We start from the raw sequence: 15,212 nt of genomic DNA on the forward strand, positions 1-15,212 counted from the left end.
ACTAGATCATCTGCAAATAGTAATGATAACACATTATACATTTCCTCTGATATAAATACACCATTGCCAAAGAAGTTTGACTCATTTGTTTCGAGGTTCCTTGATAAATATCGAAAACAACAGAGGGGCTAAGAGCACAACCTTGTCTAACTCCTGTAGAGCAAACAAAATAATAATCAGATAATTTATTTCCACCAATAACAACTGCAGACTTCACCTTATTGTACAAATCTTTGAGAATATTAAATATATTTCCATGTATACCATTATTTTAAAGGAGAAATAAAGCTTTTGTCTATTAACCATTATCGAAAGCCTTTTTTGAAATCAGCATTATACACAGTAAAACCTTCCTTGTTTTCTTGTTGTATACTTTTGGATAATAGATTGCGGGATAAAATGTTATCTATTGTCGAGATGAGTTTTCTGAAACCACCCTGATATTCTCCGATAAGGCAATTACTCTCAATGTAATCATCTATTAAGCCTGTTAATTATATTTGTAAACAGCTTGCTCATGTAGTATTAAACAAGGAAATGCCTCTATAGTTGTTAGGTTCAAGTTAGGATTACCCTTCTTATAAATAGGCATTATTGCAGTACTCCAAGCTTCAGGGAACTCCCAACATCTAGAATCGCGATTAAAGAGAAGAACAAAGATATGGGAAATAAATTCCTTAATAATCTTGAAAATTCTGATGGTATTCCATCATTACCAGCGTTTTATTTGGTTTAGATCTATCTATTGCTTGCCTCTACTTCCCACATATAGTTATAACATCTGATAGATCATTGTCACCACATTTGCTACAATTATGACAATCATGTTCATTAACAAAGTTTCAATATAGTCATCAAACACACTATGCGCCATTCATGTTTAACATAGGGTTCAATAAATCTTTAAAATCTAGATGCCACATTTCTGCAGATATATTACAGTTATTATTTGATTTAGGTGAATATTTCTTAACAAGACTCCAAAGCTTTTTATAATCATTACTCTTGGATGCTTCAGTTAACGTTTTGGAGACACTTTCACAAAGGAAATAACCTTTGTTCCTTTTTACACAGCTGTTTAAACCCTTTTCTGCTTTGATCATATACACTAAAAGTAGCTGTAGATGGATATTGTCTAAGATGATCTAAATATTTATATTTGGTTTCTTAGCCAACTGACATTCTAAATCAAACCACTCTGGCTGTTTTTCTTTTATGATTCTTACTTCTTGTAAGCATAGACTTTCCACTGTGGTGTAGTATATCTACCAGACTACCTGCAGCTCTCTACAATGTCATCATTAGAGACATATTCCATAAACTTACTGAGACTATTACATGAATAATCTGATTTAAAATTATCAGTAAATTCTTCTCTATATTCACCTTTCCATCTATAAAATAACCTGTCAGCATATTGTGGTACAGTAGACCACACTTTCACATCTCTCTCACTGAAAAGGTTAATGGTCAGTGTTAGAGGGAGATGGTCTGACTTCGCTTCTAGCGTGATATAGCGTTAAAATCCCAGTCACAGTTGGGAACAAGCAAGATGACAGCCGCATATGTGAAGTCCGAACTGAATGCATTTGGACCAATATAGGTAAAGTCACCAGGCGCATTAGACCATCTTCCATTTAGTATATTGATATTAAATAGTCTGCATAAAGTCCTAAAACTGCTTCCCATAATTATTGACAACGGTATTGTCCTTGTTAACAAGGGTGGAGGGTGTTGAGGTGGCATTGTACATAAAATCTTCAAGAGGCAGGAAGTCGATGCTGTCATCTTGATATGATCCAGCTCGTTACCAGTTCTGGCGTTTAAATCACCACATAGCAAGATGTCACTGTCTGGATAGTCCAGTCTTGAGGTCAGCCAGACGAGCTCAAGAGTCTCTATTCCATCACAGTATTAAGCTCGTTTCTGGCGAAATGTAGATGAACAGCAGTATCACTACAGAATTATTTATGTTAGGTATTTTACTGATAAACAAACACAGTGGCTCCAGTGGGGCTTGACTCTGAAAATAAGATCACTTAAGGTGTGCCTGAAAGGTATACAGCGACACCACCACTATACCTTCAAAGTGTTTTACTTTAAAAGTACCGACTGAAAACATTTATATGATATAACGCATTTACAAAATCCTCAGTGTTCTTTGGCCCAAGTTTCTAATAAACATATGATATCGAATTTATTTAAGAAGGTGGCTGAAATCAGGGTTACTTAACATTATGTAACCCATTGGCGTTCCTGATACCAGGGAAGTACAGGGCCGCATCAGTTGTTTGGTTCTTAGGGTTTGGAAATTGAGGTGAAAGCGTCCGTGAAATATCATCTTGAGGTTCAGGGTCAAGGCCGTTGTCCTATTTGCTGCGTAGCGGGGTCGAGGGGGTGGGTCTGGAGGCACCTCTACACGCGTTGCTATGTTACGGTTAGCGTCATCGCATGCCTGTATGTCACCTTCTCAATGACCAGTTTATCCTCAACTAGGTCGCCAGCCTTCCCTTCACTACTCGTGCTTGTACCATGAAGGGATTAAAGTTTTCTTATAGCTTGCGAGTGCGATGACTGAAATCTTGTGAGACTCTGTGTGTTTTACTGTCTTTAAAGACATGTCCTAGCTGCAGCAAGAACAAGTGTCTTTATCGTCTCGACTTACAAACTTTGCTATGATTGGTGCGGTGAAGTTTTAGTTTTTAAGTCTATGGCCGGTAATCGAACATTATAGAAGAAGCGATCTGGTATCTCAAGTGTATCCGATATGAAATCCTCGAATATGGATCTGAGAGTCAGTAGGGAGACTCCTTGGCTTCACCTGGAATACCAAAAATAGAAGATTTGTTTCTTCGGGAATATGGATTCAGGACCTTGTCTACCATGTCTTCTAGTGTCTGTATCCGTGGCATTGATCCTCAACAAGTTTTCTGAGGGTCTATGCCATCACTTTTGACCTCAGCAACATCTTCTTCTATTTTCCCTAGGCGAATATCCATTTTCTTAGAAAGTTCGGTCATTTCCAGTCTTCATATACTGGAAACATTTTGTTTAATTCAGCAATTTGTTTTGTAAGTTCGATAGAGCATTAGTTGTAGCAGTGGTTATGCGTTATTTAAATCATCGGTGATGTGCATGGGTTGGTAGAGTGTAGTTTGGCCGTGTTTACGTCCGTCAATTGGACCATTAGGATTACTTTCGACGTGTAGCCGTTCCTAAGTAGAGTGTTTGTAAACACAAGCGCTCACCAGAAAAGTAGGTCACTCTCCACCATCCTCCATTATCAAGGGTATATATCTCTATATGATCCCTCCACCATCCTCCATCATCAAGGGTATATATCTGTATATGATCCTCCATTATCAAGGGGTATATATTTGATCCCTCCTATCATCCTCCATTATCAAGGGTATATCTCTATATGATCCCTCCACCATCCTCCATTATCAAGGGTATATATCTGTATATGATCCCTCCACCATCCTCCATCATCAAGGGTATATATCTCTATATGATCCCTCCACCATCCTCCATTATCAAGGGTATATATCTCTATATGATCCCTCCACCATCCTCCATCATCAAGGGTATATATCTCTATATGATCCCTCCACCATCCTCCATCATCAAGGGTATATATATCTCTATATGATCCCTCCACCATCCTCCATCATCAAGGGTATATATCTCTATATGATCCCTCCCACCATCATCCATCATCAAGGGTATATATCTCTATATGATCCCTCCCACCATCGTCCATCATCAAGGGTATATATTTGTATATGATCCCACCACCATCCTCCATCATCAAGGGTATATATCTCTATATGATCCCTCCCACCATCATCCATCATCAAGGGTATATATCTCTATATGATCCCTCCCACCATCATCCATCATCAAGGGTATATATCTCTATATGATTCCTCTATATGATCCTCCATTATCGGAGCGGTAGGGTAGCCTAGTGGTTAAAGCGTTGGCTCGTCACGCTGAAGACCTGGGTTCGAATCCCCACATGGGTACATTGTGTGAAGCCCATTTCTGGTGTCCCCCACCGCGATGTTGCTGGAATATTGCTAAAAGCGGCGTAAAACTAAACTCAGTCAGTCAGTCTCCATTATCAAGGGTATATATTTGATCCCTCCTATCATCCTCCATTATCAAGGGTATATCTCTTTATGATCCCTCCACCATCCTCCATTATCAAGGGTATATATCTCTATATGATCCCTCCACCATCCTCCATCATCAAGGGTATATATCTGTATATGATCCTCCATTATCAAGGGTATATATTTGATCCCTCCTATCATCCTCCATTATCAAGGGTATATCTCTTTATGATCCCTCCACCATCCTCCATTATCAAGGGTATATATCTCTATATGATCCCTCCACCATCCTCCTTTATCAAGGGTATATATCTCTATATAATCCCTCCACCATCCTCCATCATCAAGGGTATATATCTCTATATAATCCCTCCACCATCCTCCATCATCAAGGATATATATCTCTATATGATCCCCCGGACCATCCTCCATCATCAAGGGTATATATCTCTATATGATCCCTCCACCATCATCCATCATCAAGGGTATATATCTCTATATGATTCCCCCCGACCATCATCCATCATCAAGGGTATATATCTCTATATGATCCCTCCCACCATCATCCATCATCAAGGGTATATATCTCTATATGATCTTCCATTATCAAGGGTATATATCTCTATATGATCCCTCCCACCATCCTCCATCATCAAGGGTATATATCTCTATATGATCCTCCATTATCAAGGGTATATATTTGATCCCTCCTATCATCCTCCATTATCAAGGGTATATCTCTATATGATCCCTCCCACCATCCTCCATCATCAAGGGTATATATCTCTATATGATCCCTCCACCATCCTCCATCATCAAGGGTATATATATTATGATCCCTCCATATCCATCATCCTCCATTATCATTAGGGTATATCTCTATATGATCCCTTCCACCATCTCCTCATCAAGGTATATATATCTCACCATCCTCCATCATCAAGGGTATATATCTCTATATGATCCCTCCACCATCCTCCATCATCAAGGGTATATATCTCTATATGATCCCTCCCACCATCATCCATCATCAAGGGTATATATCTCTATATGATTCCTCTATATGATCCTCCATTATCAAGGGTATATATTTGATCCCTCCTATCATCATCCATTATCAAGGGTATATCTCTTTATGATCCCTCCACCATCCTCCATTATCAAGGTATATATCTCTATGTGATCCCTCCCACCATCCTCCATCATCAAGAGTATATATATCTCTATATGATTCCTCCCACCATCCTCCATTATCAAGGTGTATATCTCTATATGATCCACACATTTCTGGTGTTCCCAGCTGTGATATTGCTGGAATATTGCTAAAACTCACTCTCTCACCTACTCCTGTTTTCAGTCACAAGACCGGGAGTGTGGAACTGGTAGACACAGCTCTAGCTCTGGCTCAGGCCTACGCCAGCACTAGGACGTGAGGAGGCGGAAGGTTTGTTACAGTATTGATCAGATTGTAGGTTTCATTGGAAAGAAAATACCATATGCTCAGAAGAGAAGCTATGAAAACGCATTCTTTGTTAGTCTTGCGACTGTCATAGACATGTGTTCTGTTCTTTCTGTATTTGATAAATGACTTTGATTGCACAGGTTTATGTATTTAAACTATGAGAGTGAGAGAGACATGGATGCCATCTTCAGATTGCTCAGGTTCCTCTATTTGACCTATGACACACAGACATGGATGCCATCTTCAGATTGCACAGGTTCCTGTATTTGACCTATGACACACAGACATGGATGCCATCTTCAGATTGCACAGGTTCCTCTATTTGACCTATGACACACAGACATGGATGCCATCTTCAGATTGCTCAGGTTCCTCCTATTTGACCTATGACACACAGACATGGATGCCATCTTCAGATTGCTCAGGTTCCTCTATTTGACCTATGACACACAGACATGGATGCCATCTTCAGATTGCACAGGTTCCTCTATTTGACCTATGACACACAGACATGGATGCCATCTTCAGATTGCTCAGGTTCCTCTATTTGACCTATGACACACAGACATGGATGCCATCTTCAGATTGCACAGGTTCCTCTATTTGACCTATGACACACAGACATGAATCATGCCATCTTCAGATTGCTCAGGTTCCTCTATTTGACCTATGACACACAGACATGGATGCCATCTTCAGATTGCACAGGTTCCTCTATTTGACCTATGACACACAGACATGAATCATGCCATCTTCAGATTGCACAGGTTCCTCTATTTGACCTATGACACACAGGTTGCGGATGCCATCTTCCAGATTGCACAGGTTCCTCTATTTGACTATGACACAGACATGAATCATGCCATCTTCAGATTGCTCAGGTTCCTCTATTTGACCTATGACACACAGACACGGATGCCATCTTCAGATTGCACAGGTTCCTCTATTTGACCTATGACACACAGACATGGATGCCATCTTCAGATTGCTCAGGTTCCTCTATTTGACCTATGACACACAGACATGGATCATGCCATCTTCAGATTGCACAGGTTCATGTATTTAAACTATGAGAGTGAGAGAGACATGGATGCCATCTTCAGATTGCTCAGGTTCCTCTATTTGACCTATGACACACAGACATGGATGCCATCTTCAGATTGCACAGGTTCATGTATTTAAACTATGAGAGCAAGAGAGACATGGATGCTATCTTCAGATTGCTCAGGTATCTTCTGTATTTCAGCTTCAGCCGAGAGTTACCTGAATGAGTGTCAAGCCAACTGTACAGCTGTCCACGGACCACATCACACCAAGACCCTGGAGGTGAACGACGAGATCGCCAGGCTGCTCATCAGGACAGACAGACAAGATGTAAGCAGTCATATACTTCATAATAAATAGTGTATGATATTTGGAATACCTTCGTAACTTGACATACCTAACTCTGTAGAAATGTAATAGGCACTATATCACACCAGACTTGTGTTACGGTTAATAATTTGCCGTGACAAAAGGTTTAAGAGTCCCCTTTGAGCCAGCAAAATAGAACACAGACAAGTCTAAAATATTCAATAATATATTGAACGAACAATGAGGAAGTTGCAATGAATGACAATACAGATTTCTAGTACAATGAAATAGAGTCACAAATCTAAAATATTGGGTCACAAATATAAAATATGAACTCACCAGAGTCTTGACATTCACAGTGAGAATAGATATACTGATTGAAGGTTGTTTACAATGACAGCAGTGGAATAGACAAGCACGGTCTTCAAACGTTGATAAACTTGATGATGTCAGACAGATGTGTCTAAATCCAATGTTCTTAAAGTCATGTGTTAGTCCCCCTGCACAACTCCACAATCATCCTCTATATAGCTCTTACACAGTTCTCAAGCATTCTGGCACAGCTAGGCTACATCAGTATCCTCTCAGAACGTTATTGAAGTCCATCGAAAACACAAGACACAGCGAGGCCATCACCGGATGTCAAAACAACTAAACAAAATTGTCAAGGGCAGGTAATTCCAAAGCTCTGCCTCAAAACGCATGCCGCTAAAAATACTATTGCCATTGAACACACATTATGCGAGATATGAGCCAAAAACCCACACTCAAAACTTCGTGACCCATAGTAACTATGAGTTAATCAATGTGATATTACAAATTACAAAAAACACACTCTCATAACACTTGTCTAAAAATAGATAATGCATTTCTTGCAATAATACTATCAGCCCTCAGCGAAGCTACCATATAATTTATTCAAAAACAAATTACGTATTTAGATTACAATATTAAATTAAAAACTTTGAATGAATTAATGCAACGTTGCATTAAATCAACTCTTTCGCCCTCTACAGGCGAAACATTATTTCATGCGAACCCCATAGAGTTATGTCTCTTGGAGAACTCTTTACGAATAACTTGTGATTGAAACCAGTTCGGCAAACATCGACAACACCGCGTGCAACAGTTTTCGATGTAGAGAGCAATTGTTTACATTCAAGTGTGGCAAGTGCTCTCTGTTTGGAAGCTGTTCGCCTTGAAGTTTCAATTATCTATTTCAGGAAAGTCGTAAGCGATAATAGGTCCTTAATTGCATCAATAGGAAGCTAAAGAGTGCATATGCCCAAATATATATAATATAGTCCAAAATATTGTCGAAAATGTGTGACATTGTGCCTCTAAGATTCTGGTAATATTTCTATGAACAAAAGACTGAAACAGGAAGATGTGAAGACATTAGTCAAGTAGATGTTATCACCACCAACAATCTTGAAGGACAATTGTGCTGAGATGTCAAATTCTAAAGGAAGCATTTTATTGAATGACATAAACAGTTTTTGGGTTTGTTGACACTGCTCCATAATCTGCTGATCGCAGACTGTGAAACATTGAAAGTATTTGCAACTGTATGCTAAGGTCTACCAGTTTCCTGAATCCTGTAGATACTCTGCACATTTCAGATGCCACATAGCTGGTTCAGACAATGCATGAAATCTAGTAAATATCAACTGTATTATATGCAGAATCAGTAAGATTGACAGAGATTAATCAACCCAACTACAACGTGTGAGAATCAAGATGATGCCTCTGTGTGCGGAACTTGCAAACTATTGGATGTTATTGTGTCTTCAGCACATGTCTTTGTCCTAATACTTGTTACTAACATAAACAGGTTGCGAATTCGCAAATTTCACCCTGCACTGGTGCATGTTTAACCTGGCTGCTGGTACAGGTTGCCCTTAGTAACAGGGTGCACATGGTGCAGGTTACAATAAATCATCCTACATCAAAAAGCTGTCATCGGGTGTTTTAATTGGAACAGTAAGTGGCTGGAAGTAACAAAACTTGTTGCAAGCATATATAGTATGACCAGAAATTATTGAGAATTTTAGGAATATGTATAATTGGATTTCTAGTATAAATAACCTTGACCAGCTATCAAGTGCTTGGTTTCATTCAAGAGAGACAACTCTGTTAATCCTTTTTCATTAGTTTTGTGAAGAGTTATCCCCCTTTGTTTACTTGCTAGCAGACGACATTTTCAGTGATCCTCAGTATGGATGATTTAGAGAAGAGGAAGTTGATTTTAAAGTATTATAACAAGGACATCAGATCAGCTAAAGTGATTTCAAGTAGAACAGGCATCCCTTTGTCCACTGTTTATCGTGTTTTGAAAAATATTGCAAATGGATATGGCATTGAGCACCAGGCAGGCGCAGGTAGGCCCAGAAAATTGACTGTCGGTGACAGGAGGCGGCTTGGTATTTTTGTTTCTAAAAACAAACGAAGGAGTTTAGAAAACTTAAGGCTGGATATGATTGATAGAGGAACTGTGGCTGTTTGTAAGGAGACAATTAGAACTGAGCTGCATGCAATGGGTTGGCAGAAAAGTCGAGGAATTCCATCACCGATCATGAAACCTGAACAAAAGGAGCGAAGGTTGAACTGGTGCTTACAGCATAGACATTTTAACTGGGACAATGTGATTTTCTCAGATGAAAGTTCTGTGTGGCTGTTTCCTAATACACTGAAATTCTGGACCAAACAAACTGAAAAACCTATGTATCAGCGCCCAAAGTACAGTCTGAAATTTAACGTGTGGGGTGGCATATCTGTGTTAGGGGCAACACCCCTCTGTGTATTTGAAGGGAATATGAACAGTGAGTGGTACACAGATATTCTCGAGGGACATTTACTTCCACTTGCTCACGTGTTCTATGGAAATTTTTGGATTTTCCAGCAGGACAACAACCCAAAACATCGTTTAAAGCATACACATGCCTGGTTTCAAACCCAAAATATGACATTATTAGATTGGCCAAGCTATAGCCCTGACCTAAATCCAATAGAAAATGTTTGGGGACTTATGAAGGAAAGTGTCAATAAGAAAAATCTGACAAATATTGCTGAAATGAAAGAAGAGGTGGTCCGATTTTGGGGACAGCATGGACCCCGACTTTGTCACTTCTTTGATCAGTAGTATGCCCCGCCGCATTGAAGCTTGCATTGCTGCCCATGGTGACTTGACTAAATACTAACTGTTCACCTGTCTTTGAATCTGGAGTTATGTTCTGCTAATATTCACATTTAATACATGAGTAATGAGTGAAATCTTTTTAAAATTACCATCTTTAAATTCTCAATAATTTCTGGTTGTGCTGTACATTTGTGTACTCATCAATCAGTTACGTAGCAGTAATCAGTTACTTGAGATTTAGAAATAAAGGTAATGCAAACTTGAAACAGAATCATCCATCATCATCATCATGGGCTCACTGTCAGGTTCTATTGAATGTATCTGATACTGAGTACTTGTTATGAAAACTGCTAAACAAGTATTTAAGTTACGTTTTAGAACCAGTGACATTATTTTGATGGTGCAGCCAAACCTATTAGCCAGGTTGCACTCAGTGCAGGTACTGAAAACAAAACAAAATGACACCTTGATATATAATTCATGATCTTCTGCCCTATTTTGAAGAATATTTTAATTTATTATTTGTTTTTTATCACCTTTAAAGGAAGCCATGACAATTCTCAAGTCCAGTATTAACCCGAAGTCGGAAGTGTTCGGGGACTACTCGGAACAGGTGTCCGACACCTTCAAGATGATGGCGTCGGTCCACCTCTCTCAAGGAAACATTGAGAAGGCACTCCGAACAAGAAGGTGTCATCGAACGACCTTCAAGAAGGTGATAAGGGGAAACATCGTGAAGGCTCTCGATCCACCTCTGATCTCAAGGAAACATTGAGAAGGCACTCCGATCTTACAAGAAGGTGAGGTATAAGGGGAAACATCGTGAAGGCTCTCTGATCTTACAAGAAGGTGAGGTATAAGGGGAAACATCGTGAAGGCTCTCTGATCTTACAAGAAGTGAGGTATATAGGGAAACAATAATGGGAAATAACTCTGATCTTACAAGGAGATAAGGTATTTTTGAAACACTGAGAAGGCTCTCTGATCTTACAATGTACGGTAGTAGGAGAAACGTCAAGAAGGTAGGGCATTTTTTACAAGAATGGCTAGCGATTTTACACAAACCACCTGTCAGTGGCCTTTGACTAGTTGGAATGAACTTGTGACCCCTGACTCACATTTTACCGTTTGTGTTATTGTATTCAGATCAGTAGACATATTAGATCAGTGAGCATTGTCTTGTAGATTATTACTTATTACTGCTGCTAAATTCTGTTGACATGTTTTTCAATATTTAAGGTGCAGAGTTGTAGGCCTTTGTTGTGCCAAGATTCACTAATCGGTTTCAACCCCAAAGTGTATTTTAGCTGTGGAACTTGAATAATATTCATCAGACTTCATCCTATTTGGTTTTCCAAACTGGCAGGTCTCAGTATCCTTAAAATACTGTTCACTGTGGTGTTAGATAGGTCTATATTTGATGTTGCCGAGTTGTATGCCTTTGCTAGACTTGTTTCAAGCTGGTAGTCACAAGGTTTTCTTTGCTTGCAGTGCCATACTATAGAAACACTTGTGCTGGGAAAGAATCACCGCAAGACGAAAGACACATTACGCACAATGGAAATGCTGATGGCGTAAGGAAATTCTCTAGTTTCTTAAAAATGTACCAGCCACATCTATCTAAAATATGAACATCATTTGATTTAAGCATGTTAATTAGCTATATGTTTGCTACTTTGATCAACAAATGCGTATATGCTGTGTATTATTAGATCTTCTTGTTGATGTTGCAACTGGAGGTTTGAAAGTAGTGTTGGGAATTGTTTGAAATCTCACAATTGATGATTGGTTCAGTACCAACAACCAATCATTGAAAAAAATTGGTTAGCATGTTTTTTTAGATTTTCCTATTCAGGTTGTAGTTGCAGATAAGTATAAAGAAAAAACATTTGGTTCTCTGTTGTTGTTTTTGTTTTATTTAGAAACTGCACAAATTACATTTGCAAATTTCACATCCAGTGTAAAATGATTCAGTTCCAGTGTAACATTACCTTCCCAGATTCTTCACGAAATATTCAGTCATGACTTTTCAGAAAGTGAAGTGAGTTTTCTAAGAATTAAACACGTTTTTCGGCCCTGACAACGCCTTAGATATGTTCCATCATCAAGTATTTCAAACTCTATTACAGCGGTTCCCAAATCGTTTGTGTTAGATTATGAGAAAATGTGAACGATTGCTTGGTCATTTGGCCACTGCGACCAATCTTCGATTATTTCAATTAATCGGAACACCACTATTTGAAAGTAAAACAAATGCTGCATTACATTCAGGTGTCACTACATCAATATGTGCAGCACTCCATAGGTTCATGTGTTACTATATTGGTTCCTTTGGCAATTCAGGGGCGGTGGGGTAGCAAAGTGGTTAAAGCATTCGCTCATCATGCCAAATACCCAGGTTCGATTCCCCACATGATTACTTATGTGTGATGCCCATTTCTGGTGTCCACGTGCCGCGAAATGCTGGAATATTGCTAAAATCGGTGTAAAATCTTACTCACTCACTCACTATGGCAATTCATGTGGCACTACATCGATTCATGTTGCACTACATTGGTTAATGAGGCACTGCATCGATTAATGTTGGACTACATCTCTTCATGTAGCTCTACATCAATTCATGTCTTCATTGGTTAATGAGGCATTACATCAATTCATGTTGCGGTACATTGGTTAATGAGGCACTACATCGATTCATGTTGCAGTACGTTGGTTAATGTTGCACTGCATCGATTCATGTTGCAGTACATTGGTTAATGTTGCACTGCATCGATTCATGTAGCTCTACATCAATTTATGTCTACATTGGTTAATAAGCCACTGCATCGATTCATGTTGCACTACATTGATTCATGTTGCAGTAGATTGGTTAATGAGGCACTACATCGATTCATGTTGGACTACATCTCTTCATGTTGCAGTAGATTGGTTAATGAGGCACTCATCGCTTTATGTTGCAGTACATTGGTTAATGAGCCACTACATCGATTCATGTTGGACTACATCTCTTCATGTAGCTCTACATCAATTCATGTCTACATTGGTTAATGAGGCATTACATCAATTCATGTTGCGGTACTTTGGTTAATGAGGCACTACATCGATTCATGTTGCAGTACGTTGGTTAATGTTGCACTGCATCGATTCATGTTGCAGTACATTGGTTAATGTTGCACTGCATCGATTCATGTAGCTCTACATCAATTTATGTCTACATTGGTTAATAAGCCACTGCATCGATTCATGTTGCACTACATTGATTCATGTTGCAGTAGATTGGTTAATGAGGCACTACATCGATTCATGTTGCACTACATCGATTCATGTTGCAGTAGATTGGTTAATGAGGCACTCATCGCTTTATGTTGCAGTACATTGGTTAATGAGCCACTACATCGATTCATGTTGCACTACATTGGTTAATGAGGCACTACATCGATTCATGTTGCACTTCATTGGTTAATGAGCCACTACATCAATTCATGTTGCAGTACATTGGTTAATGAGGCACTACATCGATTCATGTTGCAGTACATTGGTTAATGAGGCACTTCATTGATTCATGTTGCACTACATTGGTTAATGAGGCACTACTTTGTTAATAAGGCATTACATCGATTCATGTTGCAGTACATTGGTTAATGGGGCACTACATCGATTCATGTTGCATTACATTGGTTCGTGTTGACTTTGATTCATGTGACAGTACACTGGTTCACTTGGTGCTATCGATGTATGTTATCTGTTGCAGGAGTCCAGGAGTGTCGTCCAAGTTTGTTTTGAACAAGGAAGATGAGTTACAAAAACGTCCTAGATTCACAAGTGTTGTCAGTCGAGCTACACCACTAGGGGCAAATAAGCCACAGTAGATGTCTCCTGTGGCATGTCAACTACCCCTCTTGTTACCATGGTTACCTCTGGAAGCACCATATGGACTGGATAAGTCACACCTTTCTATCCAGAGATTTCCTTGGATGCATTTGAAGGAGTCCAGATAAATCATTGTTGCTGAGGGAACCTGAATGGTAGAACCATTAACATGGACACACAGCAGGCTAGCTATTCTCGAAACGTTCGTAACCCTACAAACTTCTTAAGCCCATTCTTAACACATTGGCTACGTTCCAAGTTAAGAATTCTTAAGGCTACAAACGTTTTGAGAATAAGGGCCCAGATCTATTTGCATGATAAAAGCATTAGGAAGTATTTCTTATTATTGGGTCAGTTTGATAGATTTTTTAAATATACTGCATTGAAAAGCGTGTCCGCTCATACGATTTTTAGCAAAACAGCAGCTGTAGATCTTATTAGAGAGTGATTATAAAACCCTGGAACTCATTGGGTCATTGCTTTGGATTATTTTTGTGCCTTTTTCATGTTTAGAATCATGTGAAGAGTAATCTATTTTTTTTTTGTTCAGATAATTTTATTCTGTTTGTTTTGAAGTAGTTCTTCAGTGTGATGGCAGCACTGTTGTAGAAGCTGAGAAAGTAGTCTCTTGTAATGCTCAAACGTGTTCCTGCAGTTTATATTACTTATAAGTGTAAATATATTCTATTTATTGTCAAGATTCCATCCACTTTCCTGATTTTCCCCTTGGATACCCACAAAAACAGCAAAACTTTTCAGACTTGTTTCAGGAAGGAGACTTGGAGTAATATTTGCTAAGTCCAGATAGAAATATCAGCAGTAAAAATGTTACTCGGCCTTTCATGTGAATCATAGTGACGCGTTCTACAGTGGTTATTTTCTGTTTCAGACAACATTTACGTTCAGCTTTTTACATTGCCTATTATTTATGAAAAGTCTATGCATTCTGTGATTTATTATGAAACAATAAAAATGAGATATTATCTATATGTTTGTTTCTGTCCAGGGGGATCTAGTCAAATGGGCCAAAGGACAAAAGGGCCAAGAAGTGGCAAATCAAATGGGCCAATGGAAAAAGTCAAATGGCCTGTGGTGAAAGTCAAATGGGCCGTGAAAAAATGTCAAAAGGGCCTTATTCTTAGTCATATGGGCCAAACAAGAATAAAGTTTACAAATGTTTTTCATTTATTGACATATATAGCATTAAAACATAATATCATAACAATTTCAATAACATCCTCAGCTATAGACCTGGCAGACTTGAACAGGT

The 15,212-nt window shown here is 38.9% G+C and overlaps 1 protein-coding gene across 2 annotated transcripts; it reads left to right on the forward strand.

Annotated features, from left to right (window-relative positions):
- Positions 1-5,435: 5,435 nt before the first annotated feature.
- On the forward strand, positions 5,436-14,925 carry LOC124269567. Of its 2 annotated transcripts, XR_006896539.1 has the most exons (7): positions 5,436-5,562; positions 6,827-6,954; positions 10,617-10,745; positions 10,852-10,872; positions 11,564-11,646; positions 13,824-13,998; positions 14,080-14,925. XR_006896539.1 is itself a non-coding variant. In XM_046704596.1 (6 exons), exons 3-6 carry the CDS (start codon positions 10,623-10,625, stop codon positions 13,939-13,941), a joined length of 345 nt encoding a protein of 114 aa, XP_046560552.1. In that variant the 5' UTR covers positions 5,436-5,562; positions 6,827-6,954; positions 10,617-10,622; the 3' UTR covers positions 13,942-14,925. The 2 variants fall into 2 exon arrangements, 1 of the variants encoding a protein (XP_046560552.1); XM_046704596.1 differs by having other exon boundaries at positions 13,824-14,925.
- Positions 14,926-15,212: the final 287 nt, after the last annotated feature.

This window comes from Haliotis rubra, unplaced genomic scaffold (assembly GCF_003918875.1).
Source record: "Haliotis rubra isolate DU_JTF1 unplaced genomic scaffold, ASM391887v1 Scf1456, whole genome shotgun sequence".
NCBI classification, from domain to species: Eukaryota; Metazoa; Mollusca; class Gastropoda; order Lepetellida; family Haliotidae; genus Haliotis; species Haliotis rubra.

Bases quoted from the DNA above. Each gene is read 5' to 3' on its own strand.
- LOC124269567 (XM_046704596.1), top strand. From the start codon at position 10,623: ATGACAATTCTCAAGTCCAGTATTAACCCGAAGTCGGAAGTGTTCGGG. The intron at 10,873-11,563 runs GTGAGGTATAAG...CTTTGCTTGCAG, and splicing joins CACTCCGATCTTACAAGAAG to TGCCATACTATAGAAACACT. The intron at 11,647-13,823 runs GTAAGGAAATTC...TATCTGTTGCAG, and splicing joins ACAATGGAAATGCTGATGGC to GAGTCCAGGAGTGTCGTCCA.